This window comes from Mya arenaria, chromosome 14, assembly GCF_026914265.1.
Source record: "Mya arenaria isolate MELC-2E11 chromosome 14, ASM2691426v1".
NCBI lineage: Eukaryota > Metazoa > Mollusca > Bivalvia > Myida > Myidae > Mya > Mya arenaria.
Genome location: NC_069135.1, coordinates 47,780,904 through 47,796,132, shown reverse-complemented (window position 1 = coordinate 47,796,132; position 15,229 = coordinate 47,780,904). Strand labels below are relative to the sequence as shown.

The 15,229-nt window shown below is 33.3% G+C and overlaps 1 protein-coding gene across 8 annotated transcripts in view; it reads right to left on the bottom strand.

Moving 5' to 3' along the window:
- Positions 1-15,229, bottom strand: part of LOC128217248 (muscle calcium channel subunit alpha-1-like) — a 167,879-nt gene that overhangs the window by 20,842 nt on the left and 131,808 nt on the right. For all 8 annotated transcript variants that reach the window (XM_052924262.1, XM_052924254.1, XM_052924256.1 and 5 more), the window contains 5 exons: positions 9,828-9,974; positions 4,677-4,878; positions 2,929-3,087; positions 2,486-2,596; positions 2,178-2,261 (listed from right to left, as the gene is read on the bottom strand). In XM_052924262.1, the coding sequence (XP_052780222.1) occupies positions 2,178-2,261; positions 2,486-2,596; positions 2,929-3,087; positions 4,677-4,878; positions 9,828-9,974 (703 nt within the window). The remainder of the gene's footprint in view (positions 1-2,177; positions 2,262-2,485; positions 2,597-2,928; positions 3,088-4,676; positions 4,879-9,827; positions 9,975-15,229) is intronic.

Here is a 15,229-nt window from a genome sequence, read left to right as displayed (position 1 = left end):
ATAAGGTATAAAAATGTATTTTTGAGACCTGTGGTAAGATCTTGGCTCAAAATTCAATGATATTTATTCAGCCTGTGAAAAATAGTGCAAACAAGCAGTTAGTTCTTGAGTTGGCATAAAACTTAACTTGTGGCCCATTACATAACAGAGCAAGAGTACCCTCTAGAGATGCTGACACTTGCCTGTTTTTCTTAGTTGTTCTAAAGGCTTAACTAGACAAGAGTGCTCTGTCATGAACTGATCCAAGAGTTCCAAATGTTGATTCATTTCAAGCAATTCAACTAAATGGCAAAACTTGCGCATAAAAGCTATGAAAAAATAACATAAAATGGGTAAATTTAAGCTAAGTCAAAACAGTTTTTACTTTGGACAAAAAAATAACCAAAGATAAGTGATAAAATAAGGTAGCAAATATTTGCTCTATTTTTGCCCGCTAATTTTGGCACTTTTTAGACAGTAAAATCTGAGCACTATGTGAATAGGTCAATGAATAGTTGATATCATTTAGGTTTAAATATGTGGCGATGAAAGATACAAGATATACAAAAATCTTTATTTAAAGTCGGGTATGTGTTAACAGAAACATTAGCTCAATGAGCTATTTTCCGAATGAACTATTAGAATTATAAGTGACTTGTGAACAAAATATCAGGAAATGCATGAAATATTAGGGAAATGTCAGGGAAATAGTGAACAATATATCATGGAAAGTAAAGTTCTGGTTATATTACACATGAGGTAAGTCATGAACTTTGAAGTTACATATACTTATAAGGTATAGATATCAGGTAAAATTTGCCATGCAATCTATACGGCCATGCAGACGAAACAACAAACCTGGGTTCTCTGTTTAAGTGGCGATAGAGAATAAAATCATACCAAACGTTAGTTAAAAAGTGCACACAAATCCTCTACGTGGTAGATTGTTAAAAGCTTGTTAGTGTTCGCAATTATATTTTGTTCAACAGGATTTATGATGGTCAGACCTTTTCGATTTTAACCAGGTCCATCAGTTGAATCAACAGAGGCTGGGCCAGAAGACAAACTATAATTTCGAACACTAAACTGGTTAATGTCTGTTAAAAGGCAATATCAAATCAAAATGGTCTGTTGGTCATGTTTAATTTGATAAATGCATATTTGGAAACAATAAACTATTCTTAGTTGCCAAAAAAATTCATGTTCCTCTATAAAACGTTTCTGACATAATTGATAATTACTAAATTATAAAATATTTCATTGGGTGCAAAATCTTATTTATAACTATTCGGTCAAATGCTTTTTATTTTAAATGTATATGTAAGATGTTTCCTTTCGAAAATTTGCAATCCAGTTAGAAAATCAATTGTAAAAGCCCAGTCCAAAAATAACAGCATTTTAACAATGTTCATATTCCATAAATCATTGGGTGTTAGAGACTTAATTTTGGTAAGATTAAATAGTAACATAATGAAAGAGAACAAAATGTGAAATATGAAATGCAAATGATGAAATATTTATAAGAAAATGGTGATATAATATAAATATATAAAATTTGAATAAAACTAGAAAATTGTAAAGTGATGAAAAAGTAAAAAGTCAGGCACCCTTATGTTATGACTTAGAAAATGTGTAGTTTCAACATTATCAGCACATAAATCACCCATCAAAGTGATCACTTGTATTACTGGCAATTTTTCATATGAATAGTTTTTAATTATGAAAATACATTTTTTTGACAAAAGAATAAATGACTCTTGAAATTGAGTTCACCTGCGTATTTCGGTCATTTCAAAAATGAATTGTTTTTATATTATTGTATATGTTCCTCCCAATTAAGAAATAAACTGTCATTTCAAATGTTTTTTTATGAAAATCACATAAAAATATATAAAAGAAAAATATACAAGAGAAAGAATGCAAACATTTCAGTTTTTTTGTAAAGATTTCATTAAGTTTGTTGTAAAACGTGTCATTTTATTTTACATAGATCAAATTCCACCTTCTCTTACATAAGATCTTGAACAAAACCTGTGAATTTAAAACCTTCAATCTGATCATATAGCACCCTGATATAGATTTCTATAGAAGTAATCTATGTAACTTCCTAAAACAATGATAAAATCAAACACATTCCATGGGTCGCAAAAGTAATTCTGTAATATAGTAACACTCTTATTTTCTTGGTGTCTACTTACATTGACCTCAGTATAGATGATATCTATGTAACTTCCTAAAACAATGATGAAATCAAACACATTCCACGGGTCGCCAAAGTAATTCTGAAATATAACAAGACCATCATCATTAAAGTGATATCAACATTACTGCTGTCAATAAAAAAATGTTAACATCATCATCATCATCATCATCATCATCATCATCATCATCATCAACCATTATCATCAACCATTATCATCAACGACAAACACTACCAATACATAATCATCATATAATCATAATTAAACCATTTGGCAAAGCTGGTATGGACATCAAAAAGACTTACCTTAATTCTGAAGGCGGTGAGTTTCAGAGCAAACTCCAGAGTAAATACCCCAGTAAAAATCATGTTCATATAGTCTAATGCTTCTGAGTAATCATCTGACTGGCCGTAAAACTGAAATAAAATCATGTTCTTGGAAACATTGGCTGAACATATCATTACTCCTGTAACTTGACTTGCGCTTTAATGAAGGGTATTCAAGAATCTTAAAATTGTAGATAATTATTTTCTTGTCATGAAAATTTTCATTTAAACTTTTTAAAAAGCAAGTTCTAACAAAAGCTTACAATAAATAGAATTTGTACATTTTTAGAAGTTTGACATTGTGATATGTATTTTCATCGAAATTTCTTTTAAAAAATGGAAACTTGATAAAGACACTGATGTTCAATGAATCTACACATTGATATATAGACGCAATACTAGATGCAAGACAGTATACACACCTTCATAGCCAGTGCGATCGTGTTAACCATGATGAGTACAAAGATGCCATACTCAAAAGCCTGTGAGGTTACGAACCACCATATTTTATACTGCCATCGAGACTTGGGAATATATCGTCTATTTGGTTTTACTTTCAGTGCGAATTCTATACACTTTCTCTGGAAAAGACATCATGTAAAGGTTGAAACTAATGAACTGTAATTAAAATATGTTATGAAAATGACCAACAAACTGATCTTAACTAAAAACAATGAAACGCTGCAGTGCTGCAGCTGAGAAAACGGGCATGATTCCACAACTATTAAGGTTAAACAAGTGAGTATTGTCTCTTACAACATGTACCCAAGTTTGATTGGAATTTCATGAAAGGTTTAAAGGCCAAGTTTTTTGGCAAGTTTTTGCACTGTGACCCCGCCAACAAACCACCAAGGCTATGAGAGTCTGTTACTTTTTTTTGTGAAACTTGGACAAGCTGATAATCAATTTACTTCATTACTCCTTAGCCTTTATCATTCAGTTGACATACCAAAATAAAAAATATTATCAATATTTTTTTAAGTAATTTGATTTTTTGCAGCCAGAAAAGAGGGCTGATGAATTGCCGTGTTGTCAAGCACCAATGGCGGTTGATTTTTGTAGTGTTGTCGCACTGATGGCTGGTGATTTTTGCACTGTTGTCAAGCACAGAGGGACACTGATTTTTTAAATTGTTTTCGAGCACAGTGGGCTGGGGATTTTTGATTTGGCAGGTTTGTGTAATGAAAACAAGAGGCCCAAAAGGGCCTATGCTCTACTGGCATGGCTTTTGTGGTCATATCAATCCAGAGCATGTATGTATGGGTAAAAGGCAACAGACATATAGTTTATGTTTTGTGTTTGGGTTATCTGAAAACGTAGCACGTTCAACATCTGAGCCCAGAAAGTATTGTAAGCAGATTAGTTGCATGAACTATTTTAATATGTACCAAGTAAAAGTCATCTGACAAAAAAAAAATGCTTTCAAAACTGTACTCATAGTAAAAATTTCTGTAGTTTTAAAAGTTAAAAAAAGTTGGTCAAAGTCCTAGGACAACATTGATCAATTAGAACAAACATTCACAATCAATTGTGCTGAGATGGATGCACGAACACACAAAAAGATTTTCAAACCTTTCCAGATTTATGTTTACCAAACCTGTGAACCCTGGGTGTGGCCAGTAATGACACCAGGTGCATAACTTAAACATTCACAACCAATTTTGTTGAGATGAATGCACAAACTACAGAACTTAAAGCTAAAAAATGGCCTTTGGGCTTCCAACAAGAACAAGGCAGAGTAATTCACAAAATCAACTGCAGAAGCAAAAAGCAAATTGTCTCTCAAAATCCTAGACTTGCAAATTGTCTCCCTTAACTCTAGACTTTAATTTACATGTACATGTGAACTTGGCTAAAAATAGAATTCTCTCATGCAGACCTGGCTAAAAATAGAAAGCATTTCTTTGAAACTTTCATGGCCCATTATCTAGGCATTCATGGGCGGATCTGGCTGGTTTTCGAAAGGAACCGAGCTCTAATTGATATCTAGATACTGTACAAGACTGTATCGTGTTCACAACCAATTGTTTACAGACACACGAACGCACAGATGCATGGATGCACATACTACGTACACATTACCATCGCATAAGCTCTTCTGGCCTTTGGCCAGTAGAGCTAAAAACAACAATAATAGATATTGAGAGAGCTGTGACATCAATACACTTACTTGATTTTTATCCAGCTCACAATTCTTGTATTCCTGTTCACCCTCATTCTGGAAGGTGACGATAACAAAACCTACGAAGATGTTCACCATGAAGAACGCGATCACAATGATGAAGATGAAGTAGAAGATGGCTACGCCCAGGCGGTAGTTGTGAATCGGACCCTGACCCTCCTTGTTAGAGTCAATGGAGATGTACAGCAACCTGGAATGAAGCAGAAACCTCAAACAACTTTTTTTTTCTATAATAAATTAGTGATGTTATATTCAGAAACATGTAAATTTATTTCATCAATGTAAAAGCAGTGATTTACCAAGTACATAACCTATATTAATGTATCGTTAGAGGTAAACATATTTTATTGTTTATTTTCATGTGGCAATATCAAAATAGAAAATACTGCATTGTAACAATAGAGCCACATTAGTTAGCAAATGCTTATGCTTGTCTGTAATTGTTGTTTTTTCTCAGTTAAAAATATTTCATCAATTATTAAAGCCAGAGTTATATGTTTATGACTTATGGCCATGGTTAAAGTGTTTGCCCAATGAGAACCACATCTACACCATGGCTATGATTATACTGTGATTTTTCTTCAAAAAAAGACAAGCTAAAAAAGATCACAGGTTAAGAATTTATTTGCCTCCCACAGTTGGTGCATTGTCAGGTTTTTTAATAGATGTACATACATATGCAGGTTGGTGTATAGTCAGATGTTTAATGAGAAGTACATACATATGTAGGTTGGTGCGTAGTCACATGTTTAATGAGAAGTACATACATATGTAGGTTGGTGCATAGTCAGATGTTTAATGAGAAGTACATACATATGTAGGTTGGTGTGTAGTCACACGTTTAATGAGAAGTACATACATATGTAGGTTGGTGCATAGTCAGATGTTTCATGAGAAGTACATACATATGTTGGTTGGTGCATTGTCAGGTGTTTTATGAGAAGTACATACATATGCAGGTTGGTGCATAGTCAGATGTTTCATGAGAAGTACATACATATGCTGGTTGGTGCATAGTCAGATGTTTCATGAGAAGTACATACATATGTTGGTTGGTGCATTGTCAGATGTTTCATGAGAAGTACATACATATGTTGGTTGGTGCATTGTCAGGTGTTTGATGGGAAGTACATACATATGCAGGTTGGTGCATTGTCAGGTGTTTGATGAGAAGTACATACATATGCAGGTTGGTGCATTGTCAGATGTTTAATGAGAAGTACATACATATGCAGGTTGGTGCATAGTCAGATGTTTTATGAGAAGTACATACATATGTAGGTTGGTGCATAGTCAGATGTTTTATGATAAGTACATACATATGTTGGTTGGTGCATTGTCAGATGTTAATGAGAAGTACATACATATGCAGGTTGGTGCAAAGTCAGATGTTTAATGAGAAGTACATACATATGCAGGTTGGTGCATAGTCAGATGTTTAATGAGAAGTACATACATATGTAGGTTGGTGCATTGTCAGGTTTTTTAATAGATGTACATAAATATGTAGGTTGGTGCATAGTCAGGTGTTTTAATAGAAGTACATACATATGCAGGTTGGTGCATAGTCAGATGTCTCATGAGAAGTACATACATATGTAGGTTGGTGCATTGTCAGATGTTTAATGAGAAGTACATACATATGTAGGTTGGTGCATAGTCAGATGTTTCATGAGAAGTTCATACATATGTTGGTTGGTGCATTGTCAGATGTTTAATGAGAAGTACATACATATGCAGGTTGGTGCATAGTCAGATGTTTTATGAGAAGTACATACATATGAAGGTTGGTGCATAGTCAGGTGTTTTATGAGAAATACATTCATATGCAGGTTGGTGCATTGTCAGGTGTTTGATGAGAAGTACATACATATGCAGGTTGGTGCATAGTAAGATGTTTAATGAGAAGTACATACATATGTAGGTTGGTGCATTGTCAGGTGTTTCATGAGAAGTCCATACATATGCAGGTTGGTGCATTGTCAGGTGTTTGATGAGAAGTACATACATATGTAGGTTGGTGCATTGTCAGGTGTTTTATGAGAAGTACATACATATGTAGGTTGGTGCATTGTCAGGTGTTTTATGAGAAGTACATACATATGCAGGTTGGTGCATAGTCAGATGTTTAATGAGAAGTACATACATATGCAGGTTGGTGCATAGTCAGATGTTCCATGAGAAGTACATACATATGCAGGTTGGTGCATTGTCAGGTGTTTTATGAGAAGTACATACATATGCAGGTTGGTGCATTGTCAGGTGTTTCATGAGAAGTACATACATATGTTGGTTGGTGCATTGTCAGATGTTTAATGAGAAGTACATACATATGTAGGTTAGTGCATTGTCATGTGTTTCATGAGAAGTACATACATATGTAGGTTGGTGCATTGTCAGTTGTTTTATGAGAAGTACATAAATATGTAGGCTGGTGCATTGTTAGTTGTTTTATAAGAAGTACATACATATGTTGGTTGGTGCATTGTCAGGTGTTTTATGAGAAGTACATACATATGTAGGTTGGTGCATAGTCAGGTGTTTTATGAGAAGTACATACATATGTAGGTTGGTGCATTGTCAGGTGTTTTAGTAGAAGAACATTCATATGTAGGTTGGTGCATTGTCAGGTGATTTATGAGAAGTACATACATATGCAGGTTGGTGCATAGTCAGATGTTCCATGAGAAGTACATACATATGCAGGTTGGTGCATTGTCAGATGTTTAATGAGAAGTACATACATATGTAGGTTAGTGCATTGTCATGTGTTTCATGAGAAGTACATACATATGCAGGTTGGTGCATAGTCAAATGTTTAATGAGAAGTACATACATATGTAGGTTGGTGCATAGTCAGGTTTTTTAATAGATGTACATACATATGTAAGTTGGTGCATTGTCAGGTTTTTTAATAGATGTACATACATATGTAGGTTGGTGCATAGCCAGGTGTTTTAATAGAAGTACATACATATGCAGGTTGGTGCATAGTCAGATGTCTAATGAGAAGTACATACATATGTAGGTTGGTGCATTGTCAGATGTTTAATGAGAAGTACATACATATGTAGGTTGGTGCATATTCAGATGTTTCATTAGAAGTACATACATATGTTGGTTGGTGCATTGTCAGATGTTTAATGAGAAGCACATACATATGCAGGTTGGTGCATAGTCAGATGTTTTATGAGAAGTACATACATATGAAGGTTGGTGCATAGTCAGGTGTTTTATGAGAAGTACATACATATGCAGGTTGGTGCATTGTCAGGTGTTTCATGAGAAGTACATACATATGTTGGTTGGTGCACTGTCAGATGTTTAATGAGAAGTACATACATATGTAGGTTGGTGCATTGTCAGATGTTTAATGAGAAGTACATACATATGTAGGTTGGCACATTGTCAGGTGTTTTATGAGAAGTACATACATATGTAGGTTGGTGCATAGTCCGATGTTTAATGAGAAGTACATACATATGTAGGTTGGTGCATTGTCAGGTGTTTTATGAGAAGTACATACATATGTAGGTTGGTGCATAGCCAGATGTCTCATCAGAAGTACATACATATGTAGGTTGGTGCATTGTCAGGTGTTTCATGAGAAGTACATACATATGTCGGTTGGTGCATTGTCAGATGTTTAATGAGAAGTACATACATATGTTAGTTGGTGCATTGTCAGATGTTTCATGAGAAGTACATACATATGTTGGTTGGTGCATTGTCAGATGTTTAATGAGAAGTACATACATATGTAGGTTGGTGCATTGTCAGATGTTTAATGAGAAGTACATACATATGTAGGTTGGTGCATAGTCAGATGTTCCATGAGAAGTACATACATATGCAGGTTGGTGCATTGTCAGATGTATAATGAGAAGTACATACATATGTAGGTTAGTGCATTGTCAGGTGTTTTATGAGAAGTACATAAATATGTAGGCTGGTGCATTGTTAGTTGTTTTATAAGAAGTACATACATATGTTGGTTGGTGCATTGTCAGGTGTTTTATGAGAAGTACATACATATGTTGGTTGGTGCATTGTCAGGTGTTTTATGAGAAGTACATACATATGTAGGTTGGTGCATTGTCAGGTGTTTTAGTAGAAGAACATTCATATGTAGGTTGGTGCATTGTCAGGTGATTTATGAGAAGTTCATACATATGTAGGTTGGTGCATTGTCAGGTGTTTCATGAGAAGTACATACATATGTAGGTTGGTGCATTGTCAGGTGTTTCGTGAGAAGTACATACATATGTAGGTTGGTGCATTGTCAGGTGTTTCATGAGAAGTACATACATATGTAGGTTGGTGCATTGTCAGGTGTTTCATGGGAAGTTAGTGCATTGTCATGTGTTTCATGAGAAGTACATACATATGTAGGTTGGTGCATTGTCAGGTGTTTTATGAGAAGTACATAAATATGTAGGCTGGTGCATTGTTAGTTGTTTTATAAGAAGTACATACATATGTAGGTTGGTGGATAGTCAGGTGTTTTAATAGAAGTACATACATATGTAGGTTGGTGCATTGTCAGGTGTTTTATGAGAAGTACATACATATGTTGGTTGGTGCATTGTCAGGTGTTTTATGAGAAGTACATACATATGTAGGTTGGTGCATTGTCAGGTGTTTTATGAGAAGTACATACATATGTAGGTTGGTGCATTGTCAGGTGTTTTAGTAGAAGTACATACATATGTAGGTTGGTGCATTGTCAGGTGATTTATGAGAAGTACATACATATGTAGGTTGGTGCATTGTCAGGTGTTTCATGAGAAGTACATACATATGTAGGTTGGTGCATTGTCAGGTGTTTCGTGAGAAGTACATACATATGTAGGTTGGTGCATTGTCAGGTGTTTCGTGAGAAGTACATACATATGTAGGTTGGTGCATTGTCAGGTGTTTCATGAGAAGTACATACATATGTAGGTTGGTGCATTGTCAGGTGTTTTATGAGAAGTACATGTATATGTAGTTTTGCTATCATGTCATCTTCATAACAGGTGGTCCATATTTCATAATTCTGGTAATAATTGTACTTCCACCTAGTATAAACTACAATGCTTGAAATACTCCAATATATATTTATATACTGTGTTACTTAATTTATAAAGGTATACATACAGGGGCCATCCTTCAAATGTGGAGACAGTGAAGAGTGTCATCATAGCCTTGGAGACATCGTCAAAGTTGAGCAGGTTGTTTTCCCAGACACGCTCCTTCAGCTCCGGATTATTTATATTGCCATCAACAAAGTCCACATAGTAGCCCCTGGAGTGTACCGGACAGTGGTAAACAATGTTAAACAATTATAGAGTATTATTGATGTTCCCTTCAATGAAGTCTACGTAGTAGCCCATGGAATGAACAAGACAGTGGTAAACAATATTATACAATTATAGAGAGTTAGTTGATGTTCTGGTCAACAAAGTCTATGTAATAGCAGCTCTTACGGACATTAAGGCCATTAAGGAACATTATTAAATTGAAAAGGGATTATTGAGGTTTCCATCAACACCTGGGCAGGAATGTACCCTCACATGCAATTTTTTGAAATCTTAATGGATCCAGGACGATCAACCTGAAAAACAGCTTTGAAAAACAGGAGTTGTCAGCATTCTTCAGGTGCTGCTAATGTTATCTTTAAAACTGTTTTTAAACTGTAATGGTACTTACAATTTAATTTTATCAGTTTGGTAATCCACAAACTGATTCATCATGTTATGATCAGCAGCATTAGCAATTCCTTATGTGTCAAACAGACCAATTTCAACAGTACTTTAATGGATAGCTGCAAGCACATATTTTGTTTACTTGTGTCTCCTGCGATCTACCATGTGTTCGGACTGATTGTCTGCCAATTAACAGATATCAAGTTATCATCATAGCGGAACAAAGCAGCTGGTCTGATTGTTATCTTGACACATATGGGGTATTTGGGGATGTGTGAATAACAAACATGGTTTGGGTATTAGAATTTTTACATTTTTTACTGAGCGGATTTGGACCAAAATTATAAACTAGAACTCCGCGAGTCGAATGTGTCGCCTGACGAATTATTTACTGCCGACATTATAGCTGTTAGATTGGCATTTTATTCATTTATAGACAATGATGTTGCCATTTAACTTTCAACTGTAGGTGGCATTTGAACTGAAGGTAACAACATTAAGCCAGGAGCAAGCAATTGGTTATATAAGCAAAAATGAGCACAATAAATACTGAAGTCAATGACATTGAGAAATAATTTGAAGATAATGGATAAATACGTTGATGATGGCTGAAGTAAGACTCCAATTCACCAACAGACAAAATTTAAGCTTGAAAATTAACAAAGGGCAATAACTCTAAACATATAGATGCAAGAGTTACGGTTTTTGTGCACTGCACTTTCCCTCAATCAGATATACCTACGGAATAAGTTTCAGGTTGATACCTGCTATAGCTTACAAGATATGCCACAGACAAAACATAAGCATGAAAATTAACAAAGGGCAATAACTCTAAAAATATGGCAGCAAGAGTTACGGTTATTGTGCACTGCACTTGCCCTCAATGAGATCTATCTAGCTATGAAGTTTCAAGTTGATACCTCTTATATTCTTCAAGATATGCCCCGGACAAAACTTTAAGCATGAAAATTAACAAAGGGCAATAACTCTAAACATATAGATGCAAGAGTTATGGTTTTTGTGCACTGCACTTTCCCTCAATCACATATACCTACGGAATAAGTTTCAGGTTGATACCTCTTATAGTTTACGAGATATGCCAGGGACAAAACCTAAGCAAAAAAATTAACAAAGGGTAATAACTCTAAAAATATGGCAGCAAGAGTAACGGTTCTTGTGCACTGCACTTGCCCTCAATGAGATCTATCTAGCTATGAAGTTTCAAGTTGATACCTCTTATATTCTTCAAGATATGCCCCGGACAAAACTTTAAGCATGAAAATTAACAAAGGGCAATAACTCTAAACATATAGATGCAAGAGTTATGGTTTTTGAGCACTGCACTTTCCCTCAATCACATATACGAATGGTAAAAATAACATCAATTCCAGATTTGTTCATAGCATGTTGGTATTTATATATATAAGTATTTTTATTTTTTTTCTTCTTTTTTCTCTTTTTTCTTGATAAAAAATAAAAAAAATAACTTAATATAACTCAACCCCAACAGGTAAAGACAATGTTATCAGTCTGTGACAGCCATATTATAGTCAAATAATTGATCCTTATTATACACTAGGTTACTAGATAGATCAAATATTTGATCCCTTTTTACTGTTATTGACAGGTATTGAGAGAATATTTGTCATATATTCTAACCATATAAATTGAAGTGGTACTACTTTATGTAAATAGATAGTTTTGAATATTGTAGAAATTAGAGTAACCATGAATTTGTACTTTCCATGTATAAAGTGAAAACTAGTTTTTCATTTTTGCTTTTTTTTTGTTTTGGCTTTATGCTTTCTTTGATTGAATATTTAAACATGCATTGTATAGTTAGTGTTTTGTACATAATGATGTTTGTCAAGATTATATTATTATATAAGTGTAGTTACAACTATTATAGATTACTGATTAGCTACTTAGACACAACCTTTACTTATGTCTAATTTATCATTGTGTTCCTACAACTGCCGTGGGCTAAACAATACTAAAAAACGCCTTGATATTTTTAATATACTTAAAGAGAAACAAGTTGATATTGCCTGTATTCAGGAAACACATTTTACAAATGAACTTGAGACAATGATATATTCAGAATGGAACGGAGATTGTTTTTTTAGTAATGGTAAATCTAACGCTAGAGGAGTAGCTATTTTTATCAAGAAAAACTTAAATGTAAAAATAATAAATGTATTGAAAGATAATTGTGGAAACTTTCTTCTCCTTGAATTATTGTACAATGACGTGCCCTTCCTGTTAGCCAATATATATGCACCAAATAAAGACTGTCCTGATTTTTTTAATATGATATTTAATAAATTAGATACATTTAATAACATTGATAAGTATATGATTTGTGGAGATTATAATCTTGTGCTTAATCCAGAACTAGACTACAAAAATTATAGATCGGTAAACAACAATACTAAAGCTCGAAAAACCTTGTTAAACATTATCCCTGATAGAGGCTTGTTAGATCCTTACAGAGAATTACATGGGGAGACAAAAACATTTACATGGAGAAGATTAAACACGTGTCAACAGGGAAGGCTTGAATTTTTTTTGATTACAAATAATATGATGAATTATGTTAGAAAGTGTGATACAGATATTTGCTACAAATCTGATCATGTTTTTCAAAAGCTAAACATGGCAAGGGCCTTTGGAAATTTAATAACTCACTTTTATCTCAAATTGATTATTTAGAAGGTGTTAAAAGAAAAATTGATGAGATTATTTTACAATATTGTGTTCCAGTATATGATTTTAATGCTGTATTAGAAATGGACAGATCAGAAATTCAATTTGTAATAAATGATGAATTATTTCTAGAAACGATGTTAATGGAAATTAGAGGTAAAACAATATCATATGCTAGTTATAAATCAAAGGAGAGGAATAGACTAGAGGAAAAGTTGCTACATGATATTTTAGAATTACAAAAAAATCTTTCAGAAACTAATAAAGATCAACTACTTACTTTAGAGACAGAGCTTAGTGAATTAAGAAACAATAAACTGAAGGGATATGTAATAAGGTCTAGGGCAAATTGGGTAGAAAATGGAGAAAAGGCTACTACTTTTTTTTGCAATTTAGAAAAAAGAACTATTGCTGATAAGCATATACCATTTATTAAAAAAGATGATGGTTCTCAAATTTTGGAACAAGAGGAAATTTTGAAAGAATCCTATAATTTTTATAATAATCTATATAAGGAAAACTTGTCATGTGACTTTGATTTACAAACTGAACTTAATAATTGTAACTATAATGTACTTAACAATCAGCAGTCAAACTCTCTAGAGGGTCTTTTAACATATGAAGAGGTTGCAGATACTGTCAAACAAATGAAAAATGATAAAAGTCCAGGCTGTGATGGTTTTACAGTCAACTTTTATAAAATGTTTTGGAAAGATATTGGAAAATTTATTTTAAGAGCAATTAATCATGCCTTTTTGTCCAATTCATTTTCTAGAAATATCAAATTGGGAACAATTGTATGTATACCAAAAGAGGGTAAGCCTAAACAGTTTTTGAAGAATTGGAGACCTATTACTCTTTTAAATGTTTTTTACAAAATAGCTTCAGGAAGTATAGCCAACAGATTGAAAAATGTTTTAGATACCTTAGTTTCAAAAGATCAAACAGGATTCATAAAAGGTCGAAATATAAGTGAAAACACAAGATTGTTGTATGATATTATGAAAACATGTGATGATAAGAAAATTCCTGGCCTAGTGATGCTGATTGATTTTGAAAAGGCGTTTGATTCCATATCTTTTAATTTCATTGAGAAAACTTTGTCTCTGTTCAAATTTGGTGATATGTTTAAAAAATGGATAAGAATTTTTATGTATAATACTGAAGTGGCGATCCAATTAAATGGACACCTTTCTGAGTTTTTTAAGATAGGAAGAGGATGTAGACAAGGGGACCCTATTTCTCCATATTTGTTTATTTTATGTTCAGAAATTCTGGCAATTATGATAAGAAACAATCAAACTGTAAAGGGTATTGTAATTGATGGTGAAGAGTATAAGATCTCACAATTTGCTGATGATACATCTCTTCTCTTAGATGGTACTGAGGATACAGTGAAAAAGGTTGTAGATTTGTTGTATCATTTTTCACAATTATCAGGGCTCAAAGTTAATTATGATAAGACCAAATTAGTTTGGATAGGACCACTGAAATACTCATCACAGTCCATAAAAACAAAATTTAAATTATCATGGGGCGATACTAGATTCAAATTGCTTGGGTTACATTTTGATGTAGATTTAAATCAAATGGGTAAGATAAATTTTGATGAAAAAATGTTTAAAGTTAAAAACAGTATCTCATATTGGAAAAAGAGGAAACTTACACCAATTGGCAGGCTTACGGTAGTTAAGTCACTTTTACTACCATTATTCACACACCTTTTCATTAGTTTACCTAATCCAACAAAGGATTTTGTTAAAGAGCTAAACAATTTATTTTTTGAGTTTGTGTGGAATGGAAAAGCAAAAATTAAGAGTAACATTTTCAAAAAAGATTTCCCAGAAGGTGGTATTAATATGATTGATATTACAAGTTATATTTATAGCTTAAAATTAAAATGGATAAAAAATTGTATATTGAATGGTAGTAGTAAATGTTTCAAACTAATGTCTGTATTATTTGATGTCAATAAAATGTTGAATTGTGGTAAGAAATTTTGTGAAATTATTTGTCAAAAGATGTCAAACACATTCTGGAAAGATGTAATAAATGCATATATGTTATATATAGATAGGTTTTGCATAGACAATGTTAATCAATTTATGCATATGCCATTATTTTATAACCACAATTTTGTTAATGGAA